Source organism: Laccaria bicolor, genomic scaffold, assembly GCF_000143565.1.
Source record: "Laccaria bicolor S238N-H82 LACBIscaffold_3 genomic scaffold, whole genome shotgun sequence".
Lineage (NCBI taxonomy): Eukaryota > Fungi > Basidiomycota > Agaricomycetes > Agaricales > Hydnangiaceae > Laccaria > Laccaria bicolor.
In genome coordinates this window covers 2,650,662-2,678,515 of record NW_001889874.1, presented here as the reverse complement: position 1 = coordinate 2,678,515, position 27,854 = coordinate 2,650,662, and the positions used below count along the sequence as shown (strand labels likewise).

Genomic DNA, 27,854 nt, shown 5'->3' with positions numbered 1-27,854 from the left:
CTGAGGATCCCCCTTTCTCCCCACAAGTATCTTCTCTAGACGCTGCACGTCTCGGCTTTGCCGAACGCGCCCGAAGTGGCTTTCCTCACCTTCCGTCACACTTGCCCTTCTGTTTTGTGCCCGCCTGACCTTCTCAGAGCTCTCTTGCGTCTCGGCAAAGAACATGAGGTATCATTCTCTCACATATGCACACTATCCTTTAAGAATCACATCTCGCGCTGTCCTCACACCCTCTTTTCCAACACTTTGCCTTCTCTCTCTGCGTGTCTTAACGTGCTTCGGTCCTTGTACACCTATCGCTCAGCATTTCCTCAACTATTAAAGCTTTGACAAACATTGATTCTCACTTCTCCACCCTCTTGTTTGCCGAACGTTCTTTCGCCCGAATTCCTCCTCTTTCCACGCCTCGCTGGCACTCCGACCAAACTCTATCTTGTTGTGACTTCGTGGATTATCAATTGAAATGCCATAAGTACACCTTTTTGTAGAGTGTGGTAATTTGGAACTAATGACTCATGCAAATAGTAAACGCGAGTTCTGGAGAGGTTTTTTCTGGCAGGAGGGCGGATTATCTCAGCAGAAAGTGCCATCGTGCGCTAACGAGTCCATGTAAGCGATTTCGCCGAATGTCATCGACAAAAACATCTGACATTTGAGCCAGGCCGCTTGACCGCTCCCGTGGTCGACTGATTCACGAGTCTGGTGTGGATTACTATTCGCCAAATTGCTCACGGATGATTCAAGTTCCAAAAGAAACAGACCCCAATAAGCAGCAGTTTCCTATGACTTTGGGATGGAAAGACTTTACAGAGCCAAGATGGTGGACAGACACTCATGGTTGGCTTGCCTTTGTTCCTCGCGAACCAATGTTAGTTGGTTTTCCTTTCGATCGCCTAGCTCGCCTGCCACAAACTTTTCCCTCAACATCAGAAGGAAAATATTCACTGCCCCAAGACATTGTTGATTCTTGGACAAGGCTGGACCTCGATTTGCTCCATGTCACCCGAAGACTTCTTGCAGCTTACCAAATTGCAGCAATCGCTCCATATTCTCCTCGGGCCAAGGGTTATCGGGCGTCTTTCACACAACCCCATTCTATCAAAAAAGCTGCAATGCTTTCTCGAGATTGGTTTTTTGTCTGGATGGGTTTACTATCCTATGGGGTGGCTCGAGCTGAGTTCTCGCTAGAGGCACAGAAAGATTATCGACAGCGGTGCGAAGACCAAGGAAAAGATGCCATTCTTGGAGTACCTGACTGGCGATCATTTTTGAAAGAGCGAAGCCTTGATTACCCAAATGAAATTTGCTTTGATTCTACCTGGGTGGATACTATCTCCGCTTCCACTGTTTGCGACTTTTCAATTGATAATCCTCGGGCAGGGATTTTCCTCAAGCTACCCAATCAGGGACCTTCTGACCATCAGCCTTCGATTCGGTGGTTCTGTCAGAGAGGTATACCTGTCTGGTATAGATGGGGTCCTGAAGAACGTGAATTAGCTAAGCAAAGTGAATTCTATCGAGGTCTGGCACCGTTAACAGACAATCCGGGTGCCCCATCCTTGACCACCGACCCGCAACATGCCATTACGCTCGTTCCTGGGACCGCTGCACTTGCGAGGTCGTCTGGTTCAAAGTCGTGGCAGCAATATTTTGCAGACCTCGAAAAGGAAAATTTTGAACGAGCAAAGGTGGAGTCTGCTAGAGATCGTGAGAGACGACTGAAGCGCGAGCGCCAACCACCAACCCGGAGTGCCAGGGTGATTGAGTGGGTTGAGCCTATAAATGGCGGAAACCAACTCATTCCAGAGGAAAAAACAATGGCAGAGCGCGTCGACATTCTGGAGATGTACGAAGACAAGTACAAACGCTATGATTCATTCAATAATACATGGCATATCTGTGAAGAGTTTGGAGCCGGCCTGCCAGAAACGTGGCAGGAGTCAGAGGACTATCGAACGTTCCTTGGGGACTACACCAACGAGGAGAGAGAGGAAATCGCACAGATGGGGTTAGGCGATGAACCCCCTCCCATTTTGAATACCCCCCTCCGTGCCCCCACTCCACCCACAAATCCTGAACCATATGTTGAGACAGATTTACCTTCTGACCATCTTCAAGCCGTCAACAACCTGCGTCAGACATCTCTGCTGGAGCTGTTGCAAATTGGCGTCTGTGAGACATTGCATGAGCACTATGGATTGATTCCTCCAGTCCCAATTCCACAATCGCATCCTGAAATTTCTGAGAAGGATAGACAACATTTTGCCTGCTGGCTTGGTTTGGACACGGATGACAAGCCAGAAATGCGCCGACAATTTGAGGCGTCTGATATAGCTCGGCTGTCTTTGCAATTTGTTAAAATTTTGGTAGCTGGCAAATGTCCGTCGAGTGATTACTGGGATCTTTCGCCAAGTAACCGCCAGTCATTGGTGTTTACCAAACGACTGAAGTCGGGTCATTATCCTTTTTTGAACAGATTCAAGCCAACCACCGTTGGATCTTTGTTTTCGACTTCAAGAGTGAGGCGACCGTGCTTTGGAAGCTAGCGGTGACTACTGCTGCCGACGTACTTCTGGTTTGTAGACTTGATCCACGTTATAGGGAGGCTGATATTGCCCGTTTTTTTGATTGAGCGTGGGGTACCTTTCCGTACCCTGGTGTGGAAAAGTATGATGCCTAAGCCCCCCCCAAGTATGCCCGTCATCTATCAGCTCCCTTCTCGTGGCCCCAATTATGTTTTCAGCAAGCGCGACTTTGATAGCTATATTCACCTCCGAGAGATTCTGGTCCGTCAACCACGTATCCGTGCAGCTCTTCTTCGAGGGGGGATGCCATGGCGGTTAGTCATCAGCTTTATGCATGCTGACAAAATATTGGGTGGTCCTGTGGGTGGTGGTCCCATGCGAGAAGTTCATCACCCTTCTGGTGAGACGCTTGTCGACGATGACCTAACAGATTTGGAACTGGATTTGTTATGCGGGACATATATTTGTGACACAGGTATGTAATTATACATTGAGCGAATCAGCAACTGAAAACTCTTCTTCTTTACAGGGCAAGGTCCCGTCATAGCATACAAATCTTGGTTCCCACCAGCTTTTTTCTTTGAGAAGAAAGATTGCGCGGAGAACTATGGCCGGTGGACTGATTACCGGGAAGCCAGATATAGGCGTCGTTTGTTGGATATTGAGCAACACGGGGCTCAACCAGAGCCTGTGTCAAGATGGCGGGACCAGCTCAGGGGTTTAAAAGAGACGCGCTTGCTCAATCAAAACATGGAAAAGCTGGCACTTAAGTTCTTGAATGAACAATGTCCTCACATGGCACACCTCACTTGCGAATGGGTCCCAAAAGAGAGATGACACTTGAATATGATTGACATACTGTATTCTCCCTCGATCGCGCAACCGATTTGTTTTCTTGGACTTTATCTTTGATTCCAAGGTAGTCTAGATCACGTGAAGGCAATCAACTCAGACGATTGTTACAATTGTACGTTTCCAAAATTAAACGCAAAAGGTGTGTGAGATGAAAGCAGTTCGATTGCATACTCATATGGGTTGCAAAGCGTCTCTCAATGTATTCAGCTCATGCTAGTTCCTGGAGTTCTGCCCGTCCCAAAAACTGCATTTGCAAGTGTTGTTCGCACTGTACCATCTACAATTCATCAAAAGGGGTTTACAAAGGGGGGGGGGTCACTTGTTGAGTCGCAGTACTCGTGATCGCCATAGTCGAGATGATCGGAGGCTTGAGAGTGCTGGTCTCACCAATGGTGTTGACGCTCAACATGCTTCTACCCCTGGCCAACAGATTCCAACTGGGATCCAACTAGTCAGAGAGGAGTTGGATCTTCGTTGCCAGCTCCCCATCTCTAGCCCTATGACTCCTTCACTTTCGCCAATGATCCCCTCACTCACGGAGACTATATCTTTCCAGCTGAAGCAGATATAGTACGACCCAACTCAGGTGTACATGCACTTAGGCCTGACTGCTATGCCAACGGCGCTTTCCTCGAGATGGAACTTCGCTTTTGCGAACTTCTCGCCAGACTAACCAGAATGGAATTCACAGAGGAGACAGATGTGCTCACTGACCATCTACGTGATGAACTGTAGAGAAAGAGCAGCAATGGGTTCTACAGCGGTCAGCCGCAGATGTCGGACGCCTGGCGTTGGTGGTGCAATCTCTGTGACTTAACAAACAAAAGGAACTCACCTACACCTTCATCGGTGGGAACGCTATGCAACAAGAGAAAGTCAAGACTGTCGTCCAAGAGTGGGTGAAGTGTGTTAACTCAAGCTCACTTTTGTCGCCAACGGCAACGCTGCCATTCGTATCAGTTTCGATCCTCGCTCGGGCTCTTGATCCTACGTTGGGAACGAAGTCAGCCTCATCAACGCCAACGAGAACACGATGAACTTGGGTTGGATCGGTAGTTCAAATGACGCAATTACCAAATCGGGAAAGGCGTCATTTCGCACAAATTCGGCCATTGTACACGATCATGCACGAGCACCAGTGTCCTGTCTGTGGTGCTGTTGGCCATGGTAGCCCAGTATTTCCCCACTCCCCATGTAGTTGTGGCTTCTCTTGAACTCGCGCTCCGACGCTCTTCTTACTTTTCTAGGCCTTGGGAAGTTGAGAGTCTGAGAGGCCAGTGCATGGATGGAGGGCGGAGCTACCCGTTCAACCTGAGTACAGCCTACGTGCTTTGGTAGCAAGGTGACAGTTGATGTATATATATATATATAAGCCCCAATGCCCATGGGTGAGCGCCTGATGAAGCTCAAGCTGTGTCAAATAACTCTTTCATTCAATCGTCCACTGGCATCTTGCTAATATTTCAACAGGTTCTGGTTGATGATTAATTCAAAGAATGAAACAGGCTGTGAGTCTCCTATTTGCCTTTGGGTTATTAGGTAGTTGTCGATCTTCTTTTGCAGTTGTGCCATTGGGTAAGTGATCTCCGCCCCCTGTCAGAGTATCTGATATCCACCGTTTGCTAGGTTATGTTGATTTGATTATGTCTGTCAGGACTTAGGCTCAGAAGGTCGACGTGCTGGTACAGTAGATCTGTCTATATGTAAACGAAGAACAAATCATGACCAACGAAGCAAACGTGCAATTGCCGACTCTCCAAGTTTCTAACAGAGATTCAAGTGAAACGATACATAAGGTATAAGGAGCGAAAACCCAGTCAGGATGTGAGCAAAAGAGATTGCAGAAGCCGACTTTGTTAAGTACAGCTGGTGCAAAAGTCTCAATGGGCGTTTCTTCGCCTGTTTTCGAGGGGTGTTGTTGGTTCTGCATGTTGGTGCCAACTGGATGGTCGATAGTGGCCGATTTCTCCTGAGGAAGGGCTGATTCCTCGGTTGTTGATTCCTGAACAACCCCTGGTTCACCAGCGACGACCTCTTGCTCGACTGTTAGCTCCTCAACAGCGGCTGGTTCACTGGTGATGGTTGGTTCCTCAATGGTGGCCGCCTCAAAAACGGCTGGTTCCTCAACGGCTCTTCGACGGTGGCTGGTTCTTTCGCTAGCTAACGGTAAACTGAATAGGTGACGGCGTGCGTATGCGAGTGGGCGATGTTGCATTCGAATCGATAGAAACTGCAGCTGTTGCTCGAGAACCTTTTTCAGCATCCCACATCTGCGGTGTCACACTAGTTGATAAAATAGCCTTCCACCATCGGTCTCACGACGCAGCCACAGATCAATCTGCCCCCAAAGTCGTCTCGTCCCTGTGACCGTCGACCTTCACATCATCATCCGCAACCTCATGCGTCCACGAATTCACTGTCGTTTCCCAACAAATCGTCAAATTGCCGCTCTGTCGCTGTCGCTGATGGAGAGAGTGCTGGCGCCATTTACGATGTACAGCGAACTGAAGGAAGCTACTATGGACTCAGAATTTGACAAGGTGTTCGCGCGCTTACAGATGGAGTGGACCTATATCGGAGGTTTGGTGAGCACTCTTCTCTTCGTTCCCTTCCTGATTCTGTTCTTACCCAAACTCTTCATACAGCTAGTCGCAATAGCAGCGTATGTACATTCGACTTCGTTCCCGGAAGGAGTTGCTAATGTCACTTACATCAGTGTCGATACAGCCGTCTTCTCCATCTCCCAAGGGTCACTATTCAATGTCAACTTCTACGCTCGGCGTGCTATTGCTACGAGCAGCATTGCATCTGGTCTCGGCATCGCATGTGACGCCTGGTTTCTCTTGCAATATAACTGGGCAGACCTACAGACATTCATTGTATGTTCCTATATCTACTCAGCTGTCTCTTCTAACCCTTCCTTATCCAGGCTCGTGCTCGGGACGTATACGGCTCTTACTTCTTCTTCTCCCTCTCAGCGCGTGTCCCAGGCCTCTGCATGTTCACCTCCGCCCTCTCCCTCATGCTCTTCCTCGAGCTTGTGGCTTTCGACGCCTGGCCAGAAGGTGTGATCGCTATTTGTTCCATGGTAGGGGTGGTTATGTCCCTGCAGTTTTTGGTTTATGGCGCGCATTGGTGTGTGGGGCGAGTGGTTGAGGGTGGGCGGACGGGTATCAGGGCAGTTAGAAGGGTTACGGGTTGCTCATAGCACTGGGGCTCGTCCTTCATGCGGGGCGGCTGAATTGATTTCGAATGTTTGTGCTTGAAATTTGACTTAAATAAACCAGAATGAAACAGAACGAAAATCATGAGCACATCTAGGTTAATACATTCACTCGTCCAAAAATCCTGGGGTAACAGCACCCACAACACCAGGACGACCTTTCCCAATTCCCATCCAAACACACGAGAGGACTCCTTACCAAGTCGGATGGTGAGGACTGAGGGTGTCCAGTGGTCTATGTGGTTGGGCGGCATTGGCTTTAAGTAGTGGATGAGGATTCGCAGTCCGTCTTTACCTGCTTTTAACGAAAATGAAACCTGAACGTTCTGGGGAACGAAACATTGGGGGGGATCACTGCAACAACAGTAGTGGGAATCAATAGCTGACCAGGCTCTGACTTATGCCGGCAAGTACTCTATCGTTTCTTCGTTTGTTGTTATACGGGTACTTATGTAGTGAATTAGTGCTCCCGAATGGCGATTACAAGTGAGTGTACGTTCTTTCTCGGTCTTTGTTTTTTGGCTCTGATTTATTGTGTAAATGGCGTTGGGCACATGATTATGTGCGCAATACGATCCATAAGTGTACAGTGTCATCTGTCCACATGCATATATACATCTTCTGCTATTTATATTCGTGAGGGCCAACACCCATATATACATCGTCACGCTTGCTGTTCAACGCCATGAAAGTTGCAGAGGCGGACCAGTTTCTCAGTAACGACCAAATGGACGACGAGGGACTGTACTCTACAGCAGGCTTAAGTATGTGGTTTGTCTTGCCTTTCCTCCACCATACGCCATACTTCTCTGAAGTTATGCACAGCAAATGAGGCGTTCGTGCCATCGTTCGGACGCATGAGAATGTATATCCTTAACTCCTCCTGCTCAAACTTCTTCAAGGGCGTGGACATCGAGGATGGGGACATATTGTATTACCTCCCTTTCTAGATCTATGCGACTAGTGATACGATGACGATTTCGTATCGATCATAATATACTACATAAATTGAGTACATTAGTCCGTTTGATATCCATCGCTCCCTTGTAAATAGAATGAAGAATCCTCAGGCCATATGACCCAGCTTCTAAGTATCTATGATGAAGCCCACAAAACGATTATGGGACGAGTGCCCGTTTATCGAGATATCAATGGATACATTACTTCTTGGCAGCACGCCTCTTAAAAGAGGGTAAAATGCTTCCTTCGCGAATCCAGAAAATATATGCGAGAAGGTAGATAAAAGAGAACTGTCATACCTCGTCAGCTTTCATCGTAGGCAACGTAGATTGCCAGAACGCACATTGAACACAAGGGGCGTCATCATGAAGCCAAAATTCCGCCAATGGTGGTTATAGAAAATATTGAACGCGGAATTGAGGAACTGGTCCGTCGTGCGAATGCTGAACTGACAGTCGGAGGTGAGGTAGCCACCTGCAAACGAAATGAATGGCTTCATGTATTCGCCGCAAGTCATCCCGCTAGGTAGGGTGATCGACACGAATTCGACGGGTGAGCAGGATACTTGTTGGCCACCGATCGCGATAGCTGTGATATAGATGAGAGATAATTGCTAACGAAAGAGAGAAAGACGATAACGAACCTTGTCCGAGAAGGCCTTCGATCAAATAGGTATATGGTGACAGGCGATACCTACAAACACGCATATCAGCCTTGGTGAAAGGAAGAACGGGCACACAAATCCAACACCGCCAGCCAAGTTGTGCAAAGGGTTGCAGTACGCCGTTACTAAATTACCATGTTAGCACTCAGACAGATCAGTGATTCTGCATAAGATACTCCCAAGGTAGATTAAGAACGAGAATGGCAGGGCTGCAATTCCTGCACTTAGTATCATTGCTGCGACGGCCTGTGGGTGAAGGTGTTGGTTGTGTGAGGATTGTGAGGCGATCAGCAGCTTACTCAGTGTGCAATCGTAGTGTAGTAAAGTGGGAACACGATTCCCAGCATTAAATAGGTACACCCGCCTTGTGAGGTCTCAAAACCCACGGTCCAGAACCACGTCAAGAGTAACAGAGTGGCTCCTAGAATATTCTAAGGGAGTTCAATGAGGACCTGCGAAGTAACGAGCGTAGTCCAGTTGTGCATCTTACTAGGATGTTCACGAATCTCATAGACGTTTCTCATCTCAATGAAAGAAACCTGAAGTTGATCCGAGAGGGGACACTGAATAGAGAGTCAACTGCCGGCTCTACAGAGAGAAAAAGGCTGCCTACCTGAGGATCGTTGCCATGAAGATCGCGAAGAGCTTGTTTTGCGTGCCTTGGATATTATGCTTAGCCTTGAAGAACGTGAACCCGATGAAAAGACAGCTAACAATGTTCAGGATGAGTTTCGCCATGAGGTACGTGGGGTTTCTCCAGTGCACTTCCACATCACGCTTTAGGAATTCCAGCACTTGGTATGCCCAAGGATTGGCAAATTCGGTATGTATGGATGCGGCAATTGCTGGCCGGTTACGACCTTCAACGTGGATAGCTTCAATTTCCCGCTGGGTCTCCTTTGACTCCTGGAATGATTGCCAGAGTTGATACCAATCTTGTTCGCTCGTAGCGGTTGAACCAGCTCCGATGACGCCCAGCACGTACTCCGCACTACATCATGGGCAAACTTAACTGAGCGTTCTTGTCAGGCAAATAAGAACTCACGGATTTTCGTCATCAAGACTAGGCAGTGCCCAATTCTTCTCAAAGTACTCAATCAATGTGGTGGCGTTTCGACCAAGGTCACCGAAGTAGGCAGTGCGACCACCCTTTTGAAGAAGTAGAAACCTGCCGAAAACCTTACAATGATAGTGTTAAACATTGTGTGGAAGAGCTGACGGGATCGTACTTGGATTGACTCCGCTGACGGCTGACGTATCCTGGAAGACGCAGAAAAGTCAGGGAAGAACATGTCCTAGAACGGCGAGGAAATCCGTGAAAAGAATGGCCTGTCCGTTATCTGCAAAACTCCTCAGGAATGACATGATTGCGCAAGCTCTTTGCGAGTCAAGACCTGACGTAGGTTCGTCAAAGGACAACAAGAGTTTAGGCTAATCATGGTAGGCGTCAGTTGAAGCACATGGCAGTCGTTGGTGGGAGACTGACCTTCGCTGCAAGTTCAACAGCAATAGTAGTTCGCTTCCGATGCTCGATGCCAATAGATTCAACAGAACTGTTTGCATATTTCTCAAGACCACTCGGACAGACGCCAACTGACCCGTTTTGTTGAGACTCGAAGGTCGTGGTTGAGCTTGTTGATGGACGCTGTGGCCATGGATAACGGTGAGCACGATCCATCAAAGTGTAGCGATGGTGACTGACCTTGCCTCTGACCACCACGTCGATAGCATTCAGCGCCCATTCGTACACCAAATTCTTAATCTCGGCCCTTGCGACGCGTACTTAGTATGACGGCGGACGCGACGTATGTTTCAGAGGTGGTTGTTCAGAGATGGTCGTTCTAGGACATAGGTAAGTCATTGACAATGGCTTGAGGGCTGCCGTGAAAACCTACCATAATCGTGCACTTTCAGACATGCGTCGTCGACAGAGCATGCAGGGAGGGGACACGTTGTGTGGATTGGGGGAACGGCTCTTCTAGTGCGTACGCTTTCTAATTTCCTTTTTTCCTCGCTTGGCTGATCATTCTCTACTAGTACTTTCCCAAGCTCTTCTCTCGTGGCCCATCGCCCTATCGCAAGCTCTTCTTCATCCCTATCCTCTGCGCAAACATCTGGATACTTCTGGCCTACGGTTTTATGTCCAGGAATGGTCTACATGGTTCCAATCTGTACGTCGTCATCAACCCTCGTGAATCTGAATCTACATTGAGCTCATTGCCTAGGCACGTGTGAGTACGCCTCATTCTATAACGGAGTCTCACCACGAGCACAACGCGCAGGTCCTGCAATTGTCGGTGCTGAACGGCACCTTCAACTTCCAGGATGTCCACGTCTAGATTTGGCCACCATGCTGACATTCCCGTTACCAACTTCATTTCCCGCGCTGATGTTACCGGACAAGTTCTTGTCTTTCGTCTGGTCTAACGTCGTTTCTAGGCAACAGGCCATGGAAGGAAGCTTGCGGCCTCGGCTCTGACCCTTACTATATCGTGGGTCATGTTCACGAATCCCAAGGTGGTTTTACCAGCGCTTACGTCTTCGCAGGTTTTTTCAGTCTGTTCTTCCTCCACAAGCGTGTTCGTGCTCGTCGCGAGTCTCGTCTCAGACTGGAAGGTGCTGAGGTGGGTCAGGTGGTTCCAAACAACGACTACAGCGCCACTTCGCGTCCTCGGCCCCAGCGCCCTGTTTATGATCCCCCAGATGCCCCCATGGCCAGGTGGATCTTCTGAGCTGAATGCAGTGCCGTAATCGTCGGAAAAAAGGTCGGATGTGAAGGAGGGGAAGGTGAGGGCTGCGAAGAAATTGGACCAAGTCTCCGATGGAATGTCAATGGATCTAAAGGCGAGGGTGGTGATGTACTCTCCTTTGAGTTGAAGCGTGGACAGGCAGCATTTTGCAGTGCACATACTCAAGAATTTCAAAACGAGGTGGCGATTTTCTGGCTGCGCTATCTCATACTTGTAGTACCCAAATTAAAGCCACTTTCTATGATCCTGTCTTACTCTTTGAGAGTGAGAAACACGACGTTGGATACAAGTTAAATGGTGCGCAATTCCCAACTCGATTTTAACCGGTGAACTGAAATCTGACGATCAGATCTAGCTGGAGATAACGGAGCGTGACGTGACTCGATCAGCCTCATTGCGATTCTAATTTATTCACACTATGTTCAATGATCGAAACTGTGAACATAATTTGAATATCATCAAGATCTATCCTGTGAATATATCAAGATGAAATTTAGAATATATCTGGTGAATAAATTCTAAATCTAGTTTCCAATATATCCTGCATCTATTCAGCGACTAAATTTCAAATATGATCAGCATATATTCTTTGCTTAAAATGGATTGAATAAACTCTAAATATAAGCACAGAATAAAACAGAAACATATTGAAGAATAAATTTTAAATATCTTCAAAATATAAACATTGAATTTGAGTTTAAAGATATTTTAAATTTATCCTCTGTATATTCAAAGTTTATTCACTGAATATATAAGCCCATGCCCGCAGTGAGACGTTGTTGTTCGTAGAAAGCCCCTGGTCTGGTGATTAGAAGCCAAGCCACGAGAATAAACCAGCTAATACAGGCTTCGCCGGAGCAGTTTGACCTGGAGGACACTTTTATAGTCAAGGGGAAGGGAGAAATCATCTGACTTGTTGCCTCGTGGTTGGAGATTCAGATTGTCACGCGTCGTTTGTGATCATTTTGCCAAAGCGTTTACATCTTGAATCCCAACCGTCATCTGCAGTCTGTACTCCGTGAAACAACCCTCGTTCTTGGGAAACGCAGTCATCTGATGCTTGCAGGTCTGGAGCTTTGATAAGAAGTTCTCTTCAAGTTTGAACTCGCCCTGTGTTCTGTGCTTGGAAAGCGATTTCTGGCGCGTCAACTGAGATCTTGATGGATGCGACCAACTCGGTTCCGGCCGCCAAAAGAGTAGCAATTAGAGCTAGTTCTTCTCAACTAAAGATTCTACGAGGCGCGTTTGCGAAATCTCAGGCTGTAAGCTCTGGAGAGCTCAAAGACAAAACTGGACTGTACGTTGTTGCGTCACTATTTGTGACTTTTATTCGACATATCCATGCACCGTAGCCCGGAAAAATGGATCTACAATTGGTATGGTAGGGAACGGAAGAAAACGCGTGAAACAGCTGTTGTTGCACCCGACCAAGTTGACATCACCAAGCCGCCTAGCTCAGATGCTCCCATGTCACCGCTGGAGATCCGCGACGTCAAGATAGAACATCGAGATATCATCCTCCCCAGGTCTTCTTCCTTTCGTGTAATCGCGGATGTTTCTGCTACTGGCGAACCTAGCAATAGTGCTCAAGAGTTAGATAAGCCACCTCCGAAGAAAAAGGCCCGTAAACGAAATCCGAAGAAAGCTGCAGTCTTGGATGTAAAAGCTGACTCCGCCTTTTCTGACGGTCTACTACGTTATACTCCGGTTGGAGACCAAGTTTTGCTGCCCAGCCCCGAAATTCCCCGCAATCAGCCTTCCACTTTGCAAGGCGATATCCCTTGTCAACGTGAACCCGCATCTTTCCTGCGCATGATGCCTCCTCCCATGCGTTCGCCATTGATACAAACACCTATCAGCGCTCTTCAATCCAATGCTGCTGTCATCCCATCTCCTGTCGCTGTCCAGGTTTCGGCCGCCTCACGACCAGCTCTAGTCAATCGTCGATTAAGAAAACGAAAATTGCAGGGTGAAGGCCCAACTCTAAATTGCTCAAACTTCCAACATTACAGCGTTGATAATCTTTCGTCTCGAACTGCCACTGCGGGCACTGGCTTATATATCCACTGGGGATAATGGGGAAAAATGGGGCAAATATTAATAATAATACTACCTTTTAACTACCGGAATTAGTTGAAAGAAATTTAAAATCTTTTATTTCATTTAAGCAATTTTTTTCCGTCAGAATTATCAAGAATACTGTGGGTGGATAAATGTCGAAGATATTGGAAAAAGATATTTCTAAAAAAGGCAGTCCATATCTACGCAGCAAATATGTGGAAGATATGTTGATACCACGAGGTGAAGAACTTCCAAGTATGGTAGTATTCCCGGATCTATGGAACACTTGCTCAATTAGGCAACAATTAAGTAGACTTATCGACGAACGACTCCATCGCCGCCAAGGCCAGCATCGCCAGCGGGGGGCTCTGCTCAACCACCCCCATCGGCAACACTACTCATAACTACCTCCCCCGCGTGGCATGCAGAACTGGGTGCAAGCTCCTTGCATCACCTATTTGCTAACCCCAGCCCTTTTGCGATGTTCAGCTATTGACTCTTTGTTGTCAATCCACACGCGAATGACGGGTTTGGGTAAAGAAGCAGAGAGTCCATGACAACGCTTTAGAGGCGGCGCGAGCGGAGCAGGCGAAAGCTAGGACGGTCGCCATGCAGACGGAGAAGGGAATCAAAAAGGCCGAGAAAGCATTAGCTAGCAAAGTCTATTGGCTCTATCATTCAATTTCTGTCACTGACATCTTGTAGAAACCTGAACTCGTCACGATCGAGGCTCATATTATGCATGCTACATGGAAGATGAATAACACTGAGAAATCGAAGGAGGAGGTCGTCAAAGACCTCAAGACTCGGCAGGAGAACTTGTTTGATCGGCTGCAAACCGAACTCAAGAGTGTGCGTCGAGATGCCGACAAGGCTCAAGGTTTGCGCTTTCGTTCCTAATGTCCAGCTGATCTTACTGAACAGAGGAGCAGAGAAAAGCATTTCAGCACAACATAGCGCTAACCGAGGAAAGCCTGGACGTGCTTTGTAGGCTGATCCCTAACGTCAGCTGGATGTTTTACTCACATAGATAATTAGGAAATCATCGTCAAGCAAACTCGCCGTTGATGAACGACAGACCCTTGAAGCTCTTCGTGAAGAAAAGACTTCGAGCAGAACACTTGCACGACTCACTGAAAAGCAAAAAGGTTACGAGGAGAAGAAGGAGTTGCGAAGCAAGGATCTCCGAGTGCAGACTGCTCGAAAAACTGAGGTCAAGATTGAATGGCTGAGCGGTGCTGATCATCAAACTTGATAGCTCGACGTGAAAATTTCGTCACTACAGGCAAACCTGACAAGTGTCCGACAAGAACTAGATAATCAACGGGCTGAGAGAGAGAAAATAGCATAGGCAACTTCACTCGAGATATCCTTATCCGCACCAACGTAGTGAATAGGAAATTGGACGCAGAAGTGGACGAGAAGCTTCAAAACGTCTACCAGCAGCTATTGCAGTCCGGGATTGACAAGCACGAATCGGAACATGAGGCTCGCCTCAAGAAGACGTTGGCTAGCCTGCAGCGGATCTTCCCAGGTGAGTGATTTGGAGACGATCTCCAGAAAGTGAAGGCCGAATAATGTATTATAATTAATAGGTGTTGAGGGATGGTCGTCGACCTTTGCAAACCAATTAAATGAAAGTACGAAGCAGCGGTGTCTGTTGTCCTTGGACGCAATATTGACGCCATTGTCTTTGACGAGGAGAAGACAGCCATTGATTGCATTGAAATATGTTTCTCATTCACCTGTATTGTCATTTCAAGCTTCTTGACAATGGTGCGTAGTACATGCATAATTTATACCACTGGTCACAATCCAAGTGAAACCTATCAACGACAAGTTCCGCACCTTCGCCAAGGGTGCTTGTTTAGCCGTGGATGTAGTTCAGTACGAGCCTGCGATTGAGCGAGCTATTCATCACGCTTGTGGGAATGCTCTTGTTTGCAAAACCATGGAGGTTGCAAGATATGTGTGTTATGACAAAGGTCAGGAGGTGAAAGGTACGTTTGTCCTCGACGGATAACAACCTCCATTTCAGCGAGTTGATCTTTGCGCGTAAACGACAGCTGTTGCTTTGGTCCTTTGGAAGGCACGATCATCCATAAGAGTGGTTTGATTACTGGAGGATGAAGTACGCACAATAACAGCAAGAAATGGGACGAAAATGACGTTCAAGGTCAGCATTATCATTGTGTTCCTCGTACTTCCTTATTGAGTTTAACGGTTTCGTCAGGGTTGATTCGCGTCTGTGACAACTTGCAATCGCAGCGCCTTGAACTCAGCAAGCAGAAGCCCTGCGCAAAGAGAGACGAAAACCTCGTCTCGGAAGTTTCTCGTCTTGAATCGGCAATAACTTTGGCTAGAGACAACGTGTTTTGTATTTGTTTTCAATGTGGGTTGCCATTTTCTCATCCCCATCTTTTGATAAGGCTGCTTGCAAGTCTCACCTTAGTGGCTTGAGGGAAGAGTTAAAACATATCGACAAGGAGCTAAAGAGCAATACCCCCAAGCTGAAGAAGGTAAACAGTTTGAACTTGCTGTTCGGATGGTGGTCCACATTTACCGGTTGACAGGCACAAACTATCAATGCTGCTCTGCAAGACAAGATCCAAGGTATGAAACATACCATAAACGCAGCGGAAGATGGGATATTTGGAAGCCAAGCTCGACCAGGGCGCTTACACGTAACACATGTCGAGTCTACCTTAATTTATTTTGCTCGCTCATCCTTTCCTCTTATGTACCACCATCACCACTTTTGCAAATACAGACATGGATACTACACTAACCGCTGACAATTTGGATTTACCGTTGAATGCACAGATAAATAGAGACACAGAGGAGGATACCCTGGTGTGACAATTATGGTGTTATCCGTCACACGTCCTCTCATGACAGTGACCGGCATCCAAATCTCCTTAATCTCCTCAAAAGTGCCCTCAATTCTCCCCCAATCACGTCTCTAAGGAGGTTTGAGAGCGATACAAAGGTCTCTTAACCGCGACCATCCTTTTTTTGGGGCGAAACAACGTGTTTTGGTGACAGCTCGCGAGAGCAAGGGATTGATACAATAATGTGCGTGTTTAGATTATAGTCCGTAAGAGACGATGACGACTGATACGGGCGTACAGCATCATTTTACGAGTCATAGGAGGACGCCACCTAGATGGTCTCTTTCGCTTTCACGGTCTCTGTTTTCGCTGTGGAGAACATCAAAAGCGAAATTCGCATCACCCCCTCCTTTCGATGGTCCCGCTTACGAAAATACGGACATGGACACCACAGTAACCGCTACGAACGGGCACCATCATGACCCACCACAATCAGAATCACAAACATAACCGCTCTCTTTCAATACAGACATTTTCAGGATGTATTTGCTCGCCCTCTTACCACCTGTCATTGGTGCTTTGCCATCAGAGTTGGACTCACTGCTCGATGACGAGTTCGATGAGCGTGTTGCTAGGTTTGCAGCTGAGTCTGGGGGGTGGTGTATATCGTTAAAGTGAAGGACGAGGTAGAAGGTTTGTCGTTTTATTCATACCTTCGCGTAAATAGATGTTCACAGAGAAACCATGCAGATGACAGAGGAACACTGACATACACGTACCACCTCGCCCCACATCTCACTTACCACCCAACGCACGCACAACACTTCCGCTCATAAAACGAACACCTCAACCCACTTGTACCGCTCTTTGCGCAGCTTCACTTCCTCAATCTCTTTGATGGTGACCAGACGCCGTATGAGTCTTTACACGCCGTGGTAAGCTGCGGAGTTAAGCCATGGTTCGATGTGTTTGTAGGGACCAGGGGCAGGGAAAGACGCAGGAGGTGGGGGTGGAGGTGGAGAAGCAAGTTGGGCATACCGATGACGAAGAAAAAGTTTGCAGAGCTCGAGTTGGGTTTGTTGCATTTACAACAAAACGTGGAGATTCCAGAGGCAAGTTTGGTTGTTCATCCTGTGATTCAACGGGCTGTTGAGTTGGTAGGTTTTTCCCTCCCTCTGACGATGCCATTCTCGCTGACTTGAACAAAGGCTCAATCGCAAGGTCAACGATCGAACATTTCCCACATCCCATCAAAGCTCCTCACAGACAGCACATTTCTCAACTCTCTCCACCCGCACGTCAACACATGGATCAAAGCCATCCAAGCAGTGACCAAGCTCACGAGAGACGTTTCCTCTGGTACGGCATCGCAAGAGATCAACTTCTGGTTGAGCCTCGAAAGGGCATTGGAGGGGATAGAGGTGCAGCTGAGGAGCGAGGAGGTGGGGATGGTCATGGATGCACTGAGGAATGCAAAGAGGTGCCACTGTTAGTTTTATTGCTGATACCGGGTTAAAGGATGCTACGGATCTCGGTGCGTCTCTCCCTCTCTCTTTGTACTCAAGGCTAACGATGTGGACAGTGCACAAGTACACCAACTAATGAAAGACTTTTCGCTCAACAACCTTCTCTTCTCCACAGACCTCGACAAAGTGCACGAATCACTCACGCCCATCTTCTCCCACCTACACAGAAAACTCAAGCTATTTCCCTACCCAATCCGTCGAAGCAATCTCACGAGATTTTAACCCTCTGGATCCTAACATCCAACCGGCTAGCATACACACCCTATCCCACCTTGAACGTCTCCTCGCCAGACGACAGGGATATTCAGGACGTGGGATGATCTCTTTTAAAAAAAGAGTTCACAAACATCATGAGGGAGGTAGCGAGGAAGAGGAGTGAGAAGTTTATTCCGACAAAGGATGTTCCGGCACATGGGAAGCTTGTCGAATGGGTGGGGTATTTGATGGAGCGGAGGAAGCAGCATGAGCAGTTGGCTGTTATGACGGGCCCGACGAGGGGGTTGGGGGTTGGCCTTGGAGGAGAAGGAGGTGTTGGAGGGGGTATGGATATGGAGGAGGAGGTTAAGGAGGCTTATGAGGTTGTCAAGCGGATTGATGTTTTGGATGTTAGTGTTGGTTAGTACCTTTCTTTTTCTCCCTCTCTTTCCTGGAGGCTGATGTGGATACTTTACGCAGAAGGCACCGAGATATGGGTAACGGCTAAACACGTACAACAAGCGTGTGTCTCGCGTCGAGAACCAGATTATTGCAAGGCTCAGGGATAGACTTGGCACGGCGCGCAATGTGAATGAGATGTTTAGGGTTTTCTCGAAGTTTGATGCACTTTTCATTAGGCCAAAAGTACGTGCTTTCTTCGCCTATTGCGATCTTTCTGCTGAACGATACTCGTGTAGATTCGTGGTGCGATACAGGAGTACCAGACACAACTTATTGATTCAGTAAAGGAGGACATTAAGCACTTGCACGACAAGGTTACCCTCCTCCCTCTTTCCCATCCACCTCCAATTACTGACCCTACTTGACTACTAGTTCAAAACTCAGTACCGCTTCTCCGAAGCCTACCACATGGCTCAAATGCGCAACCTACCCCCAATAGCAGGAGCCATCATCTGGGCCCGCCAAATTGAACCACAACTCCTTACATATATGAAAGGCGTCGAAGACGTCCTCGGTAAAGGCTGGGAGCTCTATGCAGAAGGTCAAAAACTCCAATCTGAATCCTCAGCATTCCGCAAAAAACTAGACACCCGACCCGTATTCGATGCATGGCTGCACGACATCAACCGTTGAGACATGGGCGTTGGCGGGCGTTTATTCGAGATTGTCCGTTTGAGCCGAGGGGGGTTCCAGTTGGCGGTTAATATCGATCCGCAGATTATTACCCTCTTTAAGGAGGTCAGGAATTTGCTTTGGGCGGGCTTCCAGGTTCTGCATGCGATTACGAATATGGCGAAGGATGCAAAGAGGGTTTATCCGCTTGCTGTTAGTTTGATGAAACTGTGAGGACGTATGGGCAGACGTTGGATTTGGTGGAGAAGAATAGGCAAATTGAGTGGTTGGTGGCGGAGTATAGGAATGAGTCGCAGAGGATGATTGGGAAAGGTGTGTGTTTTCTCTCTCTTGAGGTTTCAGGAAGGGGCTGATGTGGTGTAGGGATGAACATCCATTGGGATCACTTTGTAAACCAGTATGATACGACGCAATTTGGACGCGATATGTGTCTAGTGCGGATGGGAGGGATAATCGGCATATACACTTCGTGAGGGAGTTTGCGAGCGTCGTTTCTGTGCTTCAGCTTGGTTCTTGTGTTTCCCTTCCTCTAAGCTGCACTGATGCCAATGGTCAACATAGGACAAAACGAACAACGTGATTGATCTGTACAAGGACATCCTCCGCGCAGTGGAAGACCTCTCAACGTGCTCGTATACATCTGAAGCGTTCTCAGAGTTGCTAGGCAAAGTGCAGGCTGCCGTAGGTGCCCGTACCCCCTTTCACTCGCCTACGAAAAGGCTGACGGACCCATAGATTGACCGCTTGAACCTGGAAGGATACGCGAACCTTGAACACTGGGTAGACAAGTGGATTGAGGGGATCCTTCGTCAGAGGCTAACACATATCATTCAAGTGTGGTGTGCCGAGTTTGATAGGGTCGATGATAGCGATTCTCGGAGGGATTTGCTGCTTGTTAGGGATGTTGCAAGTAAGAGGAGAGGGGATAAGCGGATGAAGGAGGAGAAGGTAGGTTGTCTTCTTCTCTTGTTCTGAGTAAAAACTAATGATTGGAGTGTAGTTCATGGAGGTTGAGGAAATGGAGAACCAAGAGGGCCATTGAAAGGGAGGCGGGGGAGGTGGGGGGAGTTGTGTGATCCCGTGAGTCTCGGTTCTTCTTCCTTCATTTCCTGGACCGAGCTGATGAAGGAACGACCCGACTAGGTAGTAGACATGGTCCTTACGAAACTCTACACACGCTCTCCAGCTCGTCGCAAAGACCTCTACGCTCTCATCTCAGACCCTTCAAACTCTGTAGTCCTCTCAGAAGTCAAGCCAGAGCCTCACTAGCAAGCAGAGTAACCACGTGACAATACCCCTTAACCATGAACTCGACGTACCCCATTCCCCCCTCCCGACATATCCTTCCACACATCGGCACGACCTGCTCAAATCCACGCTGTACGACCCCCTTAGAGTTCCCAGTACCATCTCCATACTTGCACCCAGGAACTCTGCTTCAGATCCGATGCTTTCAATGTCAAATGATCGTCTCGCTTGCTTTTATCCAACTCAGGTGCCTTCGTCGACCGTGACATCTTCGAGGTCTAGCCCAGGTTTAGATGGAACTGGAGAACAACAACAGCAGCAGCAGAGAAAGGGCCGAAAGATTGGGACGCAGGAGAGGCCACTTACCACCTCGGTCCTCGATAGCCACCAAGGTCGTCCCCCATTCGACTGGGGTCGCTGTACACGAAGCCGTCAGCGTCGGCGCTTCCGATACGCAGTACAAGGTTGGACATGATGTATGCTTCAGAGGTGTAGGACGTAGGCTGGTAAGTCGTTGAAACTAGGTCGAGAGGTTTTGAACACTTACCTTGCTTGTGTACCATCAGTCGGACGTTGCCAACGCAACACATTTCTAACAACTCGGTCATTGAGGGAACACTGGTGAATAATTGAGCAGGCTTTGTAGAGTAGGAGCGGAAAGGGATGGTATGTCTGCTTACCCCTTTGTCGTGAATGTCATGTACATTTCCTTAGGCCATCCTCGCTACTGAGCATTCATGAATCCACCACCCAATCCCGTGGTGAACCAAGCGTACCTATGCCCATGTGAGTAACGACGTGTATATTTTTCGGATGTTGACGGCTTACATGGTTTTTACTAGTTGACTACAATGGAATAAGACAGCGAGCGCAACGTCGAGATAAATATCATCGATGTACGCCGTTTGCGACGGATGGGATAGGGTTGTATGGGGGGGATGTGTGTTGTGAACCTGAGAAGGGGTGTTTGCTGGAGATGGACGTTAGAGAGACAGTGTGCACGTCAAATAGCATCCAATCCCAACTCGAAAACCGACTTTCTCGATTTTCCCGATGTCGTCAAGAAGAAGTTGAGGGCCGAGGAAGGAAATGTCGATGATAACGGAGTATTGTCGTTCGTTAAGGCCATGTTTTTGCCATCTCCCAACTCCGTTCATCGCGCCAGCAAAATGGGGAGCTCGAATCGCATGAAGGCGACCAACGACCCTTCGTAACCCACGACACGCCCCTCAGAACCATGTTCACCTGGGAGATTTGAGAACGAGTGTGATGAGTGGCAGTGGTCATTTGTGCTGATTAGGAAGGCGTTTGAAGGGAACGAGCAGGGGAAGCGGAAAGAGGGGTTGACGTATCCTAAGGTTGGGAAAGTAAAGAAGAAGACAAGGTGAGTGATCGTAAATTGAAGCGAGTGGGGACTAGGAGCTTACTTTGCCGTGTGTGTAGGAGAGGCTGTACCATCCACAGCCGCCTGTGAAGAGGAGGAACGCGAACACGAACACACTCAGGTCATCTTGTGTCGGTGGAGCAGGGAACAGCCACGGGGGTTCTTGTGGACGGCCAGGCGCTGACTGCGGTTGTTGACGCCAGCTCTGAATCCACAGCTGTTGCCGACGGGGCAGCGTAACACAGTCAACGTCAATACATACAACAGATGCACCTCAGTTCACGTCTGAATGCACAATTATCATCAATTGTCTCCAAATATAAAGTCTAAAACACAGTCGATGTCAATGACGTCGATACACATCCAATGCACAACGGATGTCTTTCAGTTCACGTACAACTATCATTAGTGATTGTCTGCAAATGTAAGTACACGAAAACATAGTTCATTCCGTGCCTGAACACAAAATCCTCCGCTCACGTCCTCCTGCCCTCCCTCGCATGACTACTCTTCGTATCAGTCTTCACATAATCACTCCCATCCTCCGGCACATCCTTTTTAACATTCAGATACACCTCTCCAAGTATCTGCGGCGCCACCGCCCTCAACTGCACCTTTTCACGTGAAATAGCAGGATCAGAGAGGAGGCGGTCGCAAGTCTCTCGAAGGATGGATTCCACTTCTAGTTTCGTTCCCTGGCGAGTGTTAGTTAGGAAAGAAAAAAAAGAAAAAAAGGTGGGAATACCTTGAACAACGTCTGTAATCCCTTCTCCGCCGCCTGTTCCTCCAACCCCTTCTTCTCCTCCGGACTTAAGTTCCCCCTGCCTTTTCGGCTGCTTGGATTTGGTAGAATACCGATTTGAGCTCAATCGCTGCTCGGAGGGTTGATACTTTGTCAAAAGACGTTCAGAAAAAAAACAGAACAGAAAGAGAATCCACAGTGTACGTAAGTCTCACTAAAAACATGATATTTCCCCTGAACGTTATGCAACCAATCACCAACGCCAAACAACGTCTGCTTCGTTGCGAGGTGGTGTTTGGCCTTCGAGACGTAGACGAAGCCGATGCAGTGGAGCAATTCGGCGCCGTAGGATTCGTGTGAGAGGTCAGCTGCTTCGGGCGAACAGATAGTTCGCCAGCTTGTGGATAGGTCGGAGGAGGGAGGGGTTACGTCTAATGGAATTGTAGCTGATTCGGTGAATATACCGAGTTTGCGTTCGAGGTTTTCGACGAGTTTGGATACCCTTTCCGCACGGGTAGCTGCTTTCTAAAAGCGTGGTTGAATAAGGAATGAAAGGAAGAAAACGAAATGATAGAAAGAAGACGTAACGATAGAAAGAAAACAAAATGGAGAAAAGCAAACGAAATGATAGAAAGAAAACAAAATGAGAGGAAGAAAACAAAATGAGAGAAGGAAAACGAAATGATAGAAAGAAAACAAAATGATAGAAAGAAAAATGAACGAACCTCTGCAGCCTTCTGCCTATACTTTTCCACTTTCACGCGATCCTTCTCCTCCCTCCTCGCACGTTCCTCCAGACTAATCACCTCCCTTCCCTTTGCATCCAGCACCTTTGATTTTTCACTAGATTCATCACTAGCCTCTTCAGCCTCCTGCAACGCGCTCTTCATACGCTGATCTGACCAATAATCGGCACCAAAAATGGCGCCAAAGACTTCTTCGGGATCGACATAGCCACCCTCCGGAGTGCTCTCCTTTGGACCGAACTCGTTGTATTTCTTGCGAAGGGTGGGGTCTGAGAGGGTTTGGTAGGTGATTGCGATGGACTTGAAGCGGTCTTCTGCTAAGGGGTCGTCGGGGTGTTTGTCTGAGTGATGTTTGATTGCTAGGCCGCCTGCGATGTTGTTGGTGAGAAAGTAAAGTAAAAATGAAATAAAAACGAACGATAAGCTTTCTTAATACTTATCGTCCATCGATGCCGTCACAGGACACTCAAAATATCATAATAGCCCGTCTCAAGTGCGTCCCAATCTTCCTGTCCTTTCTCTGCTGCTCCTGTTGTTGTTCTCCACCACCCAAACCTGGGCTAGACCTCGAAGATGTCACGGACGACGAAAGCACCTGAGTTGGATAAAAAGCATGCGAGATGATCGTTGACATTGAAAACATCGGATCTGAAGTAAAGTTCCTGGGCGTGGGTATGGAGATGGTACTGGGAACTCTGAGGGGGTCATACAGCGTGGGTTTGAGCAGGTTGTGCCGATGTGGGGGAGGATAGGTCGTGAGGGAGGTCGGGGTAGGTCGAGTTCATGGTCAAGGGGTATTGTCACGTGGTTACCCTGCCTCCTTTCTTCTAGAAGGCCTCTGCACGCACTGGTGGTTCTACTTCACCTCCCTAGTCGACTCCAGCCTCCTCGAAATCAGGAAGTATATCACTTTTGATGCATCGTGGAGTTACACCTTCAGTGGCAGCGCATTGTTTGACAACTTTCAAGACGATCTTTTTCATCCCCTCGTCAGATGTTTGGAAATCACGAATGAGAATAACCGTGAAGAATCGTATTCGGGGTCCGTAAGGGGTATAGTGAAACCAATAACCTTCAAGAAAGGTGCAAAGACCTTTGCCAGGCGTAGACGGATGCCCAACCAGACAGGTTTCAAGACGGTGTCAAAGGATTCGATACCGTGAGGGGCAGCAGCTTCCGCCAAAGCGGCTAACCCAAGAGCTGTCATAGTTCTGACTTTTTGCTCGCAACGCAGTCTACCAATTTCCGAAGATGGTGTAACACCGCATCATAATCGCAATTTGTTGAACAATTCGAATACCAGTGTGCCTAGCTTGCCATGACTTTTTAGATCGGCAGACAGCTTTGAGGAAAGGAAGGAGGGATGGAATGCCCAAGGCGGAAGCGACAACGGAGAATGCGCGAGCAGTCGTGTTGCATACGTACTCGTCGGTGTGATCAATATCGGGACGTATCGTCGATATCATATGTGCAAGCCTTGGAAAGGTTGGAAATGATCTCGGAGGGAAGCCGACGGCGCAGCATGGAACGGGGTGAGTGTTTTGGTCAAGGCATAGTGTTGAAGTGTTCCGAAACATGTTTGATATAAATTCCAACATACTCTGTAGATTCAATCGTAAATCGCGACTGGAAAAGAAAGATAGCACGGACTTTCAAGCTATATTTCACAGCATCTGCTCCAGCGTCGTGTCGGGCTTGAGTATTGTATGGTTAAGGCTTGATGCTCCGACAATCAATACTACATTGAAGAATAAATTCTGTTGTAAAATACAGTAAGTCACCTATTGCCGTGTCAATACTTCAAGAATACTTACTGTTCGTTCCCTGGTAGATGTCCTTTGTTCTTGCATGCGTTGGACGCATGTATATGAATCATTACAGCCCTCATGTAGACGTTTGCTTTTGTCTTTTGAAGTCTTCTAAGAGGGTGACTGTGAATATATGAAAGTATGTCAGCGTCACAATACTCTACGAAGTCAGACTAACGTACCGTCATCGTTTAGCATGTTCTGGCCCCGTTTACGCCCCCACAATCGCTAAACATCGCCGTTGCCCATTCCCAGCCTCCAGACGACGTATCTCCGTCCACAAAACCGGCGCGTACAGCCAGAATGCCTCATGCAAAGCGCTGAGTGCTTGGAAACAACCACGGCCATCAATATCGCGCGTGATATCCAATGCAACGTAAGTACTCACCACGAGCCTATCCCAGCTCGTAAACGCAAAACGCCAGCTGTCCGTAGTGTATCTGCTTGTTGCCCACAATCCTGCGCCCTTACATTGGGTAAAACTGCGGATCTCCTTGCTGGGCGCTCCATTTTGAATGTTGAATGTTGAGCTTTGGTTGCCGTTAGGTACTTAGTGGTCGCAACATTGTGAATAGAATGCAACATTGTCGTTGTATGCTGCGACTAGGTCGTAGATGGAAGCAAGTGCCGAGGTAACAGCATCACCGTCCAGCGTCAACTTGAAGGACATTCAACATTGGAGCAAAATGTAGCCTTATTAAGCAGGTGTTAGATCCGAAAATATTGCTATATTGGGAAGTTTCTTCACCTCGTGTTCACATATCTTCCACATATCCTCTGTGCAGATATGGATTGCCTTTAGTAGAAATATCTTCTCAAAATATCTTCGACGTTTATCCACCCACGTAATTCTCAATAATTCCGATGGAAAAAATTTGATAAAATTTGATAAAAGATTTTAAATATCTTTCAACTAATTCCGGTAGTTAAAAGGTAGCATTATTATTAATATCTACCTCATTTTTCCACGTTATACCCAATGGATATATAAGCCAGGGCCCGCAGTGTGCACATCAAGCCACCTCACGCATCGTCAACGCTTCCGATTCTGCTGCTCTTAATTCTGATTCTCCCTCAACGCTCCCCCAGCCTGATGCTCAAGGTACCGTCGATAAAAGCTCAAGTCACTACCGCTCCCATACTTGGACGTCCGCCTTTCCTAATGAAAAACCCGACGAGGTTTTGTCTATCGCTCCTGGTCGATCTTCACATGCTCTCGGTTTGTCTTTGCCTCTGAAAGATGCTATGGTGTGCTTCCTTGAAGTATGGGACGATATAACTCTGACCATATGTTTGCAGGCAAGTTACGACTTTCCTTATAGAAATATGCACCCCCTACCAAGCTATCCTTCGTGTTCCGAGTTTCGCGCGTATGTACCAACTCCCTTCACACTGGCCGACGTGTTGGATCCTACAACTGCACCTCTCAAGTATCTCACTGACCTCCTGGAGCCATTTAAGAATGAGGATGGAGTTTACTCGGGGCTTTTGGACGGCGAGAAGCGTGATTCGGTACTCAACACGTTGTTGGACGAAGAACTGGAGGCGCGAGATCCATTCCGGGCTGCGATGGGGTTGGTAATGGCTTCTAAACTTGGCCTGAAGTGGGATTATGTTTGATGTAGATATTGCATTCCGCGTCGTCAGTATGTATATCATTTGGAGTGCCAATGTGTAAATTCGACGTCATCAAGCGCGCCGGTCTGACCCGTGTTCAAAATCCAACGACAAGTCTCACGGCGCACCATTGACTGCGTCCTCCACTCTCCCCCCCACCATGTCAGCTCGTCTCGCACGGACAGCACTATCGTCGGCAGCTCGTCGCGTTAATGCATCATCCGCAGGACGCGTTGCCAGACGAAATATGTCCTCTGAATCGGCATCACATGGTGCTTCAACCAAATCGAGCGACACCCCCTGGATCGTATGTTCAACCTTTTTGCTACCGCCCGTAACGACGATATGTATTGAATATTTAATTGCCTTAGGTTGGCTCTGCGTTGGTCTTTGGGCCACTTGTGAGTCTCCCTTATACCGCGTCATCAACCCCAGGTTCTGTCTGACGCGCTGTCCTGCCTTTTCTTCTCCTCTACTAGTTCCTGTACCTGGTATCGCCCAGTGGAAGAAAGGCTACCCAGGCCCACACTGTGCACGATGACGTTCGCGACTTCCCCGCCATCAAGCTGAAGGACCCGTGGCACCACCCCGCTACTCCATCTGTGGCCGTTGAGAAAGAGGAGGCAGCCCCTGTGCAAATTATGACAGATGACGAGGGCACGCCAGCGAATGTCGCTTCGTCAATCGCATTGGCTACGGTGAGTGACTCAAATTGTTGAACTATGCATGAGGATGTTAACGCGATATCTTTGTTTGAACAGGAGAGCGACGTTCCAAAAGCTGCTGAATCGGTGAGTTGGACCCTTGTATTTTCGCCTGTTACTGACATTCAGCGTATATGCGCTTAGCCGGAAGGAAGTGCTGAGCTTGCAGTAGCTGCTAAGAGTGAAGCTGAAGACACCGTATGTTTTCCAGCCCTTCAAGGTTTCCGTTGTGTTGATGAGGTCTATATGATTATTAGGCCCCTGCCACTGAGGAAGCCACGCCATCCGCTGGAGAAAGCTCAAGCGATACGTCGGGCACTTTCCAGAAAAGCGGCGAGGAGGGACCCACTGATTTGAAGGCCCCGAGGGAAGCTGCAAAGGTTTGTCGCGCTAAAACGCATTAGGTTGGGCTTGCTCATCTGGGATTTGTTTAGAAGGGAGTCACACCCAAAGAGCATGCTGATGCGTAAAACGAGTAATTGAATAACTCGACTAGAACTTTCTTTTTGATAGATATTCGCGAGACTGAATGCTCCAATAGCCCCAATGGCAGCTTGCGCGAAGTTCAGTTGTACAAATCATACAGCTAAAGTTTGAACGAAGGCCTCAATGGCACCTTGATCACCTTCATAAACGGCATAATAAGCAATGAAATGGGACCACCGGCGAATCTTGAAGCCTGACGGAACTGTTCTGACCTATCTTTGCGCTATGTAGGGCGCTGCAAGCTTGACATAATTAAACTCCGAGCCTACCTCACTACCGAAGGCCTGACGAAACATTCATTGTCGACATCAATCCTCTCCAATACAAAGAACTTTTCTTCATTGACTCGAATTTGTAGCTCATCCTCGACCTCGCCCGTTATCTCATATTTTTGCTCCAAGCGACTCATCGGGGACTTTGCAGTAAAGGAACGA

At 48.0% G+C, this 27,854-nt stretch overlaps 11 protein-coding genes across 11 annotated transcripts; 7 read left to right on the top strand and 4 right to left on the bottom strand.

Moving 5' to 3' along the window:
* Window positions 1–508: 508 nt before the first annotated feature.
* LACBIDRAFT_323076 (uncharacterized protein) lies at window positions 509–3,362 on the top strand (the record flags this gene model as incomplete). The annotated part of the gene is made up of 6 exons (XM_001876302.1): window positions 509–609; window positions 662–868; window positions 977–2,172; window positions 2,212–2,379; window positions 2,584–3,000; window positions 3,055–3,362. 6 exons carry the CDS (start codon window positions 509–511, stop codon window positions 3,360–3,362), a joined length of 2,397 nt encoding a protein of 798 aa, XP_001876337.1.
* Window positions 3,363–4,876: 1,514 nt separating this feature from the next.
* Window positions 4,877–6,621, top strand: LACBIDRAFT_323075 (uncharacterized protein; the record flags this gene model as incomplete). The annotated part of the gene is made up of 10 exons (XM_001876301.1): window positions 4,877–4,888; window positions 4,944–4,955; window positions 5,035–5,067; window positions 5,431–5,520; window positions 5,560–5,567; window positions 5,713–5,965; window positions 6,026–6,259; window positions 6,310–6,445; window positions 6,493–6,515; window positions 6,589–6,621. 10 exons carry the CDS (start codon window positions 4,877–4,879, stop codon window positions 6,619–6,621), a joined length of 834 nt encoding a protein of 277 aa, XP_001876336.1.
* Window positions 6,622–7,565: 944 nt separating this feature from the next.
* LACBIDRAFT_292648 (PDR ABC transporter) lies at window positions 7,566–9,882 on the bottom strand. The gene is made up of 11 exons (XM_001875894.1): window positions 9,826–9,882; window positions 9,714–9,718; window positions 9,547–9,658; window positions 9,465–9,486; window positions 9,273–9,406; window positions 8,841–9,218; window positions 8,614–8,648; window positions 8,261–8,352; window positions 8,207–8,221; window positions 7,907–8,176; window positions 7,566–7,853 (listed from the first exon to the last, which is right to left on the bottom strand). The coding sequence occupies exons 6-11, from the start codon at window positions 8,963–8,965 to the stop codon at window positions 7,764–7,766; spliced, it is 627 nt and encodes a 208-aa protein (XP_001875929.1). The 5' UTR covers window positions 8,966–9,218; window positions 9,273–9,406; window positions 9,465–9,486; window positions 9,547–9,658; window positions 9,714–9,718; window positions 9,826–9,882; the 3' UTR covers window positions 7,566–7,763.
* A 177-nt stretch (window positions 9,883–10,059) lies between these two features.
* Window positions 10,060–10,978, top strand: LACBIDRAFT_323073 (uncharacterized protein; the record flags this gene model as incomplete). The annotated part of the gene is made up of 5 exons (XM_001876300.1): window positions 10,060–10,079; window positions 10,142–10,208; window positions 10,265–10,458; window positions 10,552–10,630; window positions 10,667–10,978. 5 exons carry the CDS (start codon window positions 10,060–10,062, stop codon window positions 10,976–10,978), a joined length of 672 nt encoding a protein of 223 aa, XP_001876335.1.
* A 2,816-nt stretch (window positions 10,979–13,794) lies between these two features.
* Window positions 13,795–15,498, top strand: LACBIDRAFT_309293 (uncharacterized protein; the record flags this gene model as incomplete). The annotated part of the gene is made up of 7 exons (XM_001876299.1): window positions 13,795–13,918; window positions 13,971–14,025; window positions 14,077–14,273; window positions 14,390–14,572; window positions 14,690–14,814; window positions 14,879–15,038; window positions 15,272–15,498. The coding sequence occupies 7 exons, from the start codon at window positions 13,795–13,797 to the stop codon at window positions 15,496–15,498; spliced, it is 1,071 nt and encodes a 356-aa protein (XP_001876334.1).
* Window positions 15,499–16,409: 911 nt separating this feature from the next.
* On the top strand, window positions 16,410–19,633 carry LACBIDRAFT_399281 (uncharacterized protein; the record flags this gene model as incomplete). Its single annotated transcript, XM_001876298.1, is given in 15 exon segments — window positions 16,410–16,543; window positions 16,609–16,684; window positions 16,745–17,026; window positions 17,078–17,349; window positions 17,452–17,614; window positions 17,746–18,010; window positions 18,071–18,156; window positions 18,188–18,235; window positions 18,289–18,366; window positions 18,425–18,682; window positions 18,689–18,895; window positions 18,913–18,997; window positions 19,049–19,119; window positions 19,247–19,366; window positions 19,421–19,633. Coding segments are annotated over 15 exon segments (2,358 nt in total), but the record flags the coding sequence as incomplete, so codon positions are not given.
* Window positions 19,634–19,989: 356 nt separating this feature from the next.
* On the top strand, window positions 19,990–20,408 carry LACBIDRAFT_309287 (uncharacterized protein; the record flags this gene model as incomplete). Its single annotated transcript, XM_001876297.1, has 2 exons — window positions 19,990–20,159; window positions 20,216–20,408. 2 exons carry the CDS (start codon window positions 19,990–19,992, stop codon window positions 20,406–20,408), a joined length of 363 nt encoding a protein of 120 aa, XP_001876332.1.
* Window positions 20,409–21,793: 1,385 nt separating this feature from the next.
* LACBIDRAFT_309286 (uncharacterized protein) lies at window positions 21,794–23,513 on the bottom strand (the record flags this gene model as incomplete). Its single annotated transcript, XM_001875893.1, has 5 exons — window positions 21,794–22,012; window positions 22,063–22,181; window positions 22,275–22,584; window positions 22,785–23,173; window positions 23,423–23,513. The coding sequence occupies 5 exons, from the start codon at window positions 23,511–23,513 to the stop codon at window positions 21,794–21,796; spliced, it is 1,128 nt and encodes a 375-aa protein (XP_001875928.1).
* Window positions 23,514–23,784: 271 nt separating this feature from the next.
* On the bottom strand, window positions 23,785–24,012 carry LACBIDRAFT_309285 (uncharacterized protein; the record flags this gene model as incomplete). Its single annotated transcript, XM_001875892.1, has 1 exon — window positions 23,785–24,012. One exon carries the CDS (start codon window positions 24,010–24,012, stop codon window positions 23,785–23,787), a length of 228 nt encoding a protein of 75 aa, XP_001875927.1.
* Window positions 24,013–24,040: 28 nt separating this feature from the next.
* LACBIDRAFT_309284 (uncharacterized protein) lies at window positions 24,041–24,271 on the bottom strand (the record flags this gene model as incomplete). The annotated part of the gene is made up of 1 exon (XM_001875891.1): window positions 24,041–24,271. The coding sequence occupies one exon, from the start codon at window positions 24,269–24,271 to the stop codon at window positions 24,041–24,043; it is 231 nt and encodes a 76-aa protein (XP_001875926.1).
* A 1,435-nt stretch (window positions 24,272–25,706) lies between these two features.
* Window positions 25,707–27,531, top strand: LACBIDRAFT_292646 (uncharacterized protein; the record flags this gene model as incomplete). Its single annotated transcript, XM_001876296.1, has 10 exons — window positions 25,707–25,832; window positions 25,913–26,187; window positions 26,219–26,259; window positions 26,308–26,537; window positions 26,602–26,631; window positions 26,710–26,928; window positions 26,992–27,021; window positions 27,079–27,132; window positions 27,192–27,314; window positions 27,448–27,531. The coding sequence occupies 10 exons, from the start codon at window positions 25,707–25,709 to the stop codon at window positions 27,529–27,531; spliced, it is 1,212 nt and encodes a 403-aa protein (XP_001876331.1).
* Between the last annotated feature and the right edge of the window lie 323 nt (window positions 27,532–27,854).